Here is a 9,483-nt window from a genome sequence, read left to right on the forward strand (position 1 = left end):
GCTATGTAGAAGGCCCAAAGGGCATCCATGGCTCACCGGTTGTTTCATTCCCAACCTGTTCACGTCACATTTGGATGTCGGATTTTAACTTTTTACTTGACCATTGGCTACAGTGAACGTTTTGGTCCACTTATTCCGCTCCGAGAATGGGTTATATTCATACTGAGTAATCTCAGAGCGAACTGAAGCTCAGTGCGACTGGAAACGAACCGAGACCACCTGGAAAGATGGGTCTGAGACCAGGGTCTGCTTGAGTGTATCAAGACTGAAAATTTGGTCCGGATTATTGGAGGAAATGAACTCTAGTTTACTTTAAGCGGTCCAAATATGTCCAGTCTGAATACACCCCAAAACATTCATGTTCTTCAAAATTAGGGCAGATTTATCCACAGAATTCTAATTTTATAGTGGGTTTTATGAGCTGGAACCCCAGATTATGTAAAAATTACAAATAAATACTTCAAATCAATTAAACCGTGAATCTAAATATTTATGTCTAATTCTATTAATTCATGTAAAACACTACATTGAGACTTTGTTCACAGCTTGGTGCTGAAAAGTGTTTTTGTGCTTATTTAAGAGCAGTTAAAGTCCAGTCAGTTTTGAACGGGAACACCAAAGTAACAGCCATGAGATAAACATGAATGAAGGGTTAATGTTAGGAATATTGTTGTTATTTCAGGGTTACATTCTGTCTCTAAAATCAGCAGCAACTTAATTTGTAGCTTTCAAATATACAAACTTGATTTATTTGAACACACAACAAAATTGTCCTTTTCTGGAAGTTTTGAAGTGTGTTTAATAGCAGCAACTCCCGTTCCTCACAAATGAGGAACATTTTCGAAGAAAAAAAGAATGACACATTTCCTCAACTTTGATGCAAACTTTATTTTTAACGGCAGTCTTGAAAATCAGTTGCAAATATTAAACTTGCAAAACATTTATGACAAAATAAAAGTGTATATTTTATTTTTTTAATTCATTTAATTGATTCAATTTAATAAATGTATGCAAACTTGTGTACAATAATATACATTTCATACAATTAAGTCAAGCAAAGTTGTTTTTTAAATTGACAAATGAGTTTCTCTCCACTTAAATGTTTTCTGTCTAAAAAAGTTAAATCAGAAAAGCAGATGTCTGTGAAACCCATCCCAATTAGGATTGATTTCAAGTCTTTAGATGCCATAGATGAAACATTTATTGTTGAAATTTCCAAACTCTTTCACAACTCAGTTTGATTTTCTCTCACAAATCCAATAATATTGATTTTCCAAGCAAGAGGCATCAGAGCGAGTCTTCCAAGGATTGGTTACACTGTAAGTTGTTACCACACAATCTTCGTCTCTGCCGTAATATCCATATCTACTGGAATAGGGGTTTTCACGACCGTCTGGCTGTCCATTCATCCAATACCTTTAAAATTAAAGTAAAATTGTATTAAAAAAGATGAAAGAAAAAGAAAAATGTGTCATTCTGTATTTCCCACCTTCGTTCCACTTCTCGCACATTGTTAATCCAGACCCATGTTCCCTCCGTCTCTTTGTCATTAAGGCCAATCCAGAAAACATTGCCTTGTGCTATGCTGTTGATGGTGTTGCTCACAAACTTCTGTAAAACAACAAAACATTTTCTGATGAGTTTGAGAAATCATGTGATTTTAAGTATTTTTATTTTTCTCCCCCTCACTTGCTCCTCTGGACTATCGATGACTATCAGGTCAGCTTCACGTCTGATGCAGTCCATCCTGCTGAACGGCCAACTCTTCATGACAGAAGAAGACTCGATGTAGGAAAAGAAATAGCAGGAAGAGTTGAGGTGAATCCACGAAGGCGGGCACCTTCCACACGTTTCCCCTGAAACAAATGAGCTGCTATCACTTCATACACTTTAGTGAGTTGTGATAAAACAGGAATTTGGAAATCATGTCTCACCTAAAGCTGTGATGTTAGTCTGAAGGTTTTCTTTTTCGATTTTCAGGGATTCAAGCTGTCTCTGATTGACAATATTTTGGGCTGTCAGCTGCTTAATTTGCTCCTTTAACTTTACATGGTCCTGGATCTTCATCTGTAGCAACCTCTTGGTTTTCTCTTCAGCTTCAATCAAATCGCTGTGGTTGCTGCGCAGATCTGTGAGTTCACCGATGAGTTTCAAAGCAGCTGAGTGGGAATCCTTCAGGGAGGAGTCCTCTCTGACTCCAGCACCTGATTCAGGTTATTCCCATGATTCCAAATAAAACAGGAGAAAAAGAGAAATAAAAACATGTTAAATAGATGCAGGGTTTTTGTATTGGAAAAAATCTTTGTGCACTAAAGGAAATCAAGCTTTATTTTTAATAAAATACATTGAACTTTACAGAATGATAACATCTTTCAAGCTTAAAAACATAAAAACGTTGGATTCTGTTGTGCAATTTTTTTTAAAGTTTCTAATCCACAATTTTGTTGCCCACAAAAAAAAAGAAAAAAAACGTTAAAAGTCTGTACTTACACATCACTCCAAGACCAACAGCAATTATAAATAAAACAGCGTTCAGCAGTCCCAGGAACACAAGAACTATTCTGGAGTTTGGAACATTCCAGAATCCTACCAACAAAAACATTCATACTCAACAAATTCATTTACTAATGTGTTATATATGATAGACGTGTTAAAGCATCAATCACTGCAGATTCAAACCTCACCTGTTCCAGATTTTTGAAGGGAAGCGCTGAAGCGTTGATCATCCATGTCAGTTCTCTGTGAGCTCTCTGTGACTAAAGTGAGACTCCGTCTGCTGCTCAGTGGTTTGTGAACCATCTTCTTTGTAATCACAACTTCCAGATAGCTGACAATGCAAAAATGCTTGCAACAACATTCCTAACCACATCTAAACCACACATGAAACTTCATCAAAATAATTGTCCGGGAAGATATTTTGTAATATTTTGTCACATGAAAGTCACAACTGTTTTATGAGGGTTTTTTATTATTATTATTATTACTGGTCAGATCTGCACCCTCCACATTTTTTTATTGTAGTCTAATGTATCTTCATGCCATCACAGATTTAGGAAAAAACTTGTTTTTTCAATAGTCATACCAGGCAAAAGGCAAAAGGATCCAAGAATGTTTAATCATTGTGTGGTGTTTGTATTTTTGTTACTTAGCCAGTGTTCATGGGTCTGGTGGACCCGCTAGAGTTTTGGATTTTCAACACAACACAATCAAACAATTTTAAATGAAAATACTTAACAGATGTTTACTTAATCACAATTACAAGCCATATGAACTGAAATCATGGTTAATATTTGCCCTTTGTCTTTTAAAAAACACATTCATGGATTAATGTGCAACTCGTTTTTTAATAAAATGTTATATAAATATGAAAATCAGTTGTAATAAAGTGAAGTGAGTGGAAAAAACAAATCTTTAAATGAAGACTTCACAGCCCTTCTTTTTGTTTCTGCTTCCACAACCTAGAATAATTAAAAGATCACAAATGTTACTATCACCCCTCTCTGTTGCAAAGCATAACATAGTACAAGAGCATCACACACTTACTTCAGGTTCATCAGATGGTGGTTTTGTAGGTTGGGTGGATGGGGCACCAGCATTCTCCCCTTGAATTCTCCTCACAATGGCTGCAGAAGCTAGTGTTGGTGGAACATGTTGTCTTTTGAGGATTTGAGGTCTCACCAGGGCCTTTCCCAGTTCCTCAAGAAAGAGGCGTCTTCTCTGGAGCTTACCCCTGTTCCAAATCAGTTTGGTCCATCTCCTTCCACCTTTCTTCAAAAACACGCTGTCCTTCAAGATTAGTGTAATCCAGAATAATTTTCTGGATTGAATCTGGGATAAAAAGCTCAAATGAAGACTTGAAGTTCTGCACATGAGTAGCTGCCAGCTGTGTTGGCCCTGGTTGCATCTTTATTACATTAGCAGCTCTCCTGGGTGGCTCCTTTCTTGGGTAACTAAGCCATTCAATTTCACAATTTTTGGACATCCATGTTGCTTCATTTGCTATCTGGTGGGCCTCAGGTCCTGGAGCTGGCTGCTGACGGGCTGGTCGTCTTCGTTTTCTTTCTAATTGGTGCTCAACCTCCTCTTCTTCCTCAAAGTCACTGTCAGACTCTGAATTTTCTGAAATATGATCTTCAAATTCTGAAATCTCTTCCTCGACATCATCTTGTGAAGCTTCTCTCTCTTCCCAAATAAATTGCAAGACCCGCTCAGCAGAGAGTCTTTTGGACATCTTGATCACTTGTGATAAGCTACCACACTGGCAAAGCCTTTCTTTATAGTGTCACACCCCTAATTTGCAGGTGCGATAGGATATGAGAAAAAAAGAGTTTGGTTCCCACAGAACAAAGGGTAAAATGTGCGGGAAAGTAAGAGCAGAGGGTGTTGGTTGCAACAATGTTGCAGCTTTGATCGAAAACAGACTCCAGAAAGGAGGAAAACAGAGTGAAGGCACACAGGACTTATACTATCCACACTTTATTGTCCCTGGGTCCAGTTGACCCGAACACCCTGTGTGTAATATAAATGGGTGGGGGTACAGTATGTGGTCAATAGAAATGTGTTTTTATTTATGTTCTTCACAGAAAATGAGCCAAAGCCAAAGAATTTCAGATTTTAAAAAATAATTAATTGTATATTTTTTTCCTCCTTTGATATAAACTGAAAAGGGGTCCCACAGACCCGAACACCAAACAAGTGTTAATAGAAAAGTTTTATTTTACTTACAAAAAAAAAAAACAGGAAGCACAACTGAATTTAAACAAGAGGCCTGGTAAAAATTGCTCAATATTAAATGACTGTTCTTGAAAATAGGAACAACTTAAATTCGTAGAAAACAAACCCGAATACCAATGTTCATGTGGGTTGAGTTGTTTTCATGGTTTTCACTTCTGCTTTACCTAATAGTAGATACAAATCTAAGAATTTATTTTTAATAACTGCTTTGCCAGTCTTTCCACTTCCTATTTTCCTTTTGGCTATTCATACGTTTACCAATTGAACCTACACTGACGTACACTGACATAAAAATCGGTTTTTAGTACTTTATTCTTGCTATTTTTGTGGTTTAGGTCTATTTTTCATAAAAAGCAGACTATTTAAACCATGATCCGGTGCCATATCATACAAATAAATTTTTACCTGGTAAAACATTGTGAATAATTGTGATTAATCCCAACAAAAAGTGTGGTTAATTAGATTTTTTGTAATTGATTGACAGCAGTAATTAAAAATAAATGTTCTAAATGTAGAGTTTTGTGTGTGATTTCATATTGTGATTGTTTGCAGATAAGTGGTTTGCAAATACTAAGACTAAAAAAAGTTATAGCGATAAAGCGATTAATTTTTTCCAGTTTGCGATTAATTAGTTAATTTTTTTAATCGATTCTCAGCCCTAGTTTTTATTGACAACAACTCATATTTCTAACAATTATAATTGTTATTATTATATTATATTGTTATAATTATATTGTTATTGTTATTTTCATATGAGACACTTTAGGAAAAAAAAATAATCAAACTGTACAAGAGTATAAGATTTATTCCCAAACAGTATAGCAGAACACAGAAATGATCCAAATACAAGCGTTTTCTTCTCTTTTGATGCAGTTTATCTTTAACAGCTATAGCAGTCTTTCAAAATCAGCACAAATGTTGCAAAAAAAAAAAAAAAAAAAAAAACATGAAACAGTTTTTGACTAAATCTATGTTTTTTGTGTTTTTTTCTAATTCACTACAATTATTGAGTATTTAAATGTCCTGCATTGAAGTTGAGATAAAGTTTTTTTTACTTTTCCTTTTTATGCAAAGACTCTTTCAGGGTAACAATATCAAATCAAACATCCAAAGTTTATGAAACCCATCTAAAATACTACCTCTCTGTGCTAAATCCACTAGTGGACATGTATTATTTGTAATCAGTAAGAATGTCAAATTATTAAAGTCATATAATACTTAGATCAGATCAAACATTCATCGATATAATTTCTGAAAGTTGCTTCTGGTATGTTTTTTTTGTATGTATTGTCCTGTGCTTTTATTTCACAACTCAATCTGATTTTTTTTCACAAATCCAATGTCTTTCTTCCTCGCAATTCAAATCATTGCGAGTTTTCCAAGGATTTCTTCCACTGTTAACTGTAGTTACACAATCCTCTTGGTCTCTGTAATTGTTTGGTTCTCCATTCATCCAATACCTTCAAAAAGAAAGTAAAACTGTATTTAAATAAATAATTAAAAGAGGAAAAATGTGTCATTCTTCAGTATTTCCCACCTTGGTTCCAGTTCTGTGACATTATTGACCCAGACAAATGTTCCCTCTGCATGTGTGTCAATGAGGCCAATCCAGAAACCGTCTTCCCATGAATTTTTGTTCCCCATCAGTTGGCGATACCTGTTGCTCACAAACTTCTGTGACGGCACACAAACAGACATTTTAGAAGAAATTTTACAAACCATTTCAACAGATGTGATTTTAACTCAGCTTTTTCTTTTCAGTGTGTTCACCCTGTTGTCCTGTTTCATGTTCCCCCTCACCTGCTCATCTGAGCTTTCGATCACGATCAGGTCAGCTCCTCGACTGATGCAGTCCGTCCTGCTGTCATGCCAACTCTTCTTCTCAACAGGAGACTCGGTGTAGGAAAAGAAATAGCAGGAGGAGTCCCGGAGACTCCATGTATGTAAGCATCTTCCACATGTTTGCTCTGAGACAAATCAGCTACAGTCACTTCATACACTATAGTGAGTTATAAGAAAATATACCTGACAGGAATTTGGAAATCATATCTCACCTAAAGCTGTGATATTTGCCTGTAGGTTTTCTTTTTCGGTTTGAAGGGCTTGGAACTGTGTCTGATAATTGTCATTGATGGCCATCTGCTGCTGAATTTGCTTCTTCAATTTGACATGGTCCTGGATCTTCATCTGCAGCAACCTCTTGGTTTCCTCTTCAGCTTCAATCAAATCGCTGTGGTTGCTGCGCAGATCTGTCAGCTCACCGATGAGTTTCAAAGCAGCTGAGTGGGAATCCTTCAGGGAGGAGTCCTCTCTGACTCCAGCACCTGATTCAGGTTATTCCCATGATTCCAAGCAAAACGAGAGATTATGAGAAATAAAGACTTGTTAAATAGATGTGTTTTTTTTCCATTGGAAAAAATCTTTGTGCGCTAAAGGAAATCAAACTGTATTCATAATAAAAGTAAGACATTGTGATTTAGAGGATAAAAACATATTTTAAATTGAAAAGCCAAAAGCAAAACGAAGACCAAATCCACTGAAGACAACTAGGGGAGTTTTTGCCCAAAGACAATTATGAAAATCTGAAGTTTTTACACAATTATTAAGGGATATTCTGAAAATCTTTTTAAAAGATCTCATTAAAAAGAAGCTCACCATAGCAATGTCTCATTCTGTTGTGCAATCTTTGTAAAAGTGTCTAATCAGCAATTTTTGACCCACAGAAAAGAGAAGTCTGTACTTACACATCACTCCAAGAACAACAGCAATTATAAATAAAACAGCGTTCAGCAGTCCCAGGGACACAAGAACTACTCTGGAATTTGGAATTTTCCAGAATCCTACAAAAATAAATATTCATACACAACAAAGTTGCACAAAATTCAGCATGCTTTCTCTGTGGTCACAACAGCTTGGCTGACAACCACGAATTAATTTACTAATGTGTTACAAATGACGTGTTAAAGCATCAATTACTGCAGATTCAAATCTCACCTGTTCCAAACTTTCGAAGGGAAGCGTTGAAGAGTCGACCATCCATGTCAGTTCTCTGTGACCAAAGTGAGACTCCGTCTGCTGCTCAGTGGTTTGTGAACCACCTTCCAAACAGCTGACGATGCAAAAATGCTGGCACGCCATCTTCTCTGAATGTTTCATTCCTTTAAAATTCAGACCCAACACTAAAACCATATTCAAGCAAACTCATCAAAGCAAGTTTCTTGGAAAATATTTTGCAATGTTTTGTCACAAAAAATTACTGCTGCTTATAGTCTTTTTTTTTGACAGTCAAACATTTTTATGGACAAACTAAAAAAGCAGAAGGATGCAGGAATGTTTAAAAGAGGCTGTATTTCACTTTAATAAATGCAAACACAGCTGAACATAAACCAACGACCTGGTGAAAAGATCAACATAACATCTCAAAGCAGGAACAACTCAGACAGTTATCCAAAAATAAACCGATTTAACCAAACACACAACGACACAAAAAAACACTATAGTTAGAACATCCGCAAAAAAAAAGGAGTAAAGAAAGTCAACCAAATGACAACCCAACACTACAGAAATCATTAACCATCTTCTGAGGCTGCTGAATCTCTTCTATAGGATTCATAGTAGTGCTGGGCGGATCGACTGAAAATATCAATAGTATCGATCTCGTGGTGGTATCGGTTGGATCAATACCAAACCACAGATATCGATATTTCCACTTTTTCACTTTTCTGAATCAGCAGAAATGACCCAGCTGAGTCGGCGTCTCACCACTCTAGTTCTGTGAGATCTCAGCAGCACATCTCACAGTGCATGGATGCAGGCGACATGCACTCTAACCCTATTTATACTCAATTTAAATTCTGCTGACAAGTTACTTTTCACTTGTTTTTATTGTTCTATTCAAAGGCTCAGAAGTTAGAAATTATTTATATTGCTACTACTTTTTTATTTTGTTAAACATTTAAATTTATTTGTGTATCATAGTTACTTGTGTCTTTTGGTTTGGAGACTGTTTTGCATTCACTTCTTCACTTTTATCTTAATGTCAAGGTTTTTATTTTTAATAAACTATTTTCCACATAATTTAAAATATTGTCCTAATTCTGTTTTTGTGTTTATCAAGTTATTAAAAAAGGGAAACTTACAAAAAAAAAAAAACATTCAAGGTGATAAAAAAAACAATTCAGATTTTGAGGTTCATATTACATCCACCACAATCACAAGAAATATTGATTTCAGTATCAATATTGGCGACATTGACTGGTAATGGATTGGTATCGGCTCGATTTTTGCTGACGTTTCCAAAATCTCCCACAGTTTTCTGTATGAGTTACATCCTGAGCTTTTAACTGACCCCTAAGCTCGATTTTCTTTCACAAATCCAATATCGATTGTTCCTGCAAAAGCTGTCAAAGCGAGTTTTACGAATATTATCATATGTATTGTAGGATGTAACCCCACAGTCCTCTCCATGTTGTCCAATATTGTTTGGTTCTCCATCCATCCAGTACCTTTTAAAAAATAAATTAAAATTGTGTTAGTAAAACATTTTTGAAAAGGAAATATGTGTTATTCATGCTTCAGTACTTCCCACCTTCGATCCACCTCTGTAACATTGTTAATCCAGACCCATCTTCCCTCCGTCTCTCTGTCAGTGAGGCCAATCCAGAAACCCATTTCCCACACATTTCTGCCTCCCGACATTTTGTAAATGGTGCTGCTCACAAACTTCTGTGAAAGAACACAACAATTTCA

The 9,483-nt window shown here is 36.0% G+C and overlaps 1 protein-coding gene across 4 annotated transcripts; it reads right to left on the reverse strand.

Annotated features, from left to right (window-relative positions):
• Positions 1–977: 977 nt before the first annotated feature.
• On the reverse strand, positions 978–9,461 carry LOC112144653 (CD209 antigen-like protein E). 4 transcript variants are annotated; one of them, XM_024269330.2, is made up of 7 exons: positions 9,323–9,461; positions 7,729–9,239; positions 7,479–7,574; positions 6,789–7,058; positions 6,535–6,701; positions 6,272–6,408; positions 5,520–6,194 (listed from the first exon to the last, which is right to left on the reverse strand). In XM_024269330.2, exons 2-7 carry the CDS (start codon positions 7,772–7,774, stop codon positions 6,047–6,049), a joined length of 864 nt encoding a protein of 287 aa, XP_024125098.1. In that variant the 5' UTR covers positions 7,775–9,239; positions 9,323–9,461; the 3' UTR covers positions 5,520–6,046. The 4 variants fall into 4 exon arrangements, with proteins under 4 accessions (XP_036065751.1, XP_024125071.2, XP_024125098.1 ...); XM_036209858.1 differs by lacking the exons at positions 5,520–6,194; positions 6,272–6,408; positions 6,535–6,701; positions 6,789–7,058; positions 7,479–7,574 and adding exons at positions 978–1,416; positions 1,490–1,611; positions 1,690–1,856; positions 1,935–2,204; positions 2,491–2,586 and having other exon boundaries at positions 7,729–9,461; XM_024269303.2 differs by lacking the exons at positions 5,520–6,194; positions 6,272–6,408; positions 6,535–6,701; ... (2 more) ...; positions 7,729–9,239; positions 9,323–9,461 and adding exons at positions 978–1,416; positions 1,490–1,611; positions 1,690–1,856; ... (1 more) ...; positions 2,491–2,586; positions 2,685–4,505.
• Between the last annotated feature and the right edge of the window lie 22 nt (positions 9,462–9,483).

This window comes from Oryzias melastigma, linkage group LG22, assembly GCF_002922805.2.
Source record: "Oryzias melastigma strain HK-1 linkage group LG22, ASM292280v2, whole genome shotgun sequence".
Classification (NCBI taxonomy): Eukaryota; Metazoa; Chordata; class Actinopteri; order Beloniformes; family Adrianichthyidae; genus Oryzias; species Oryzias melastigma.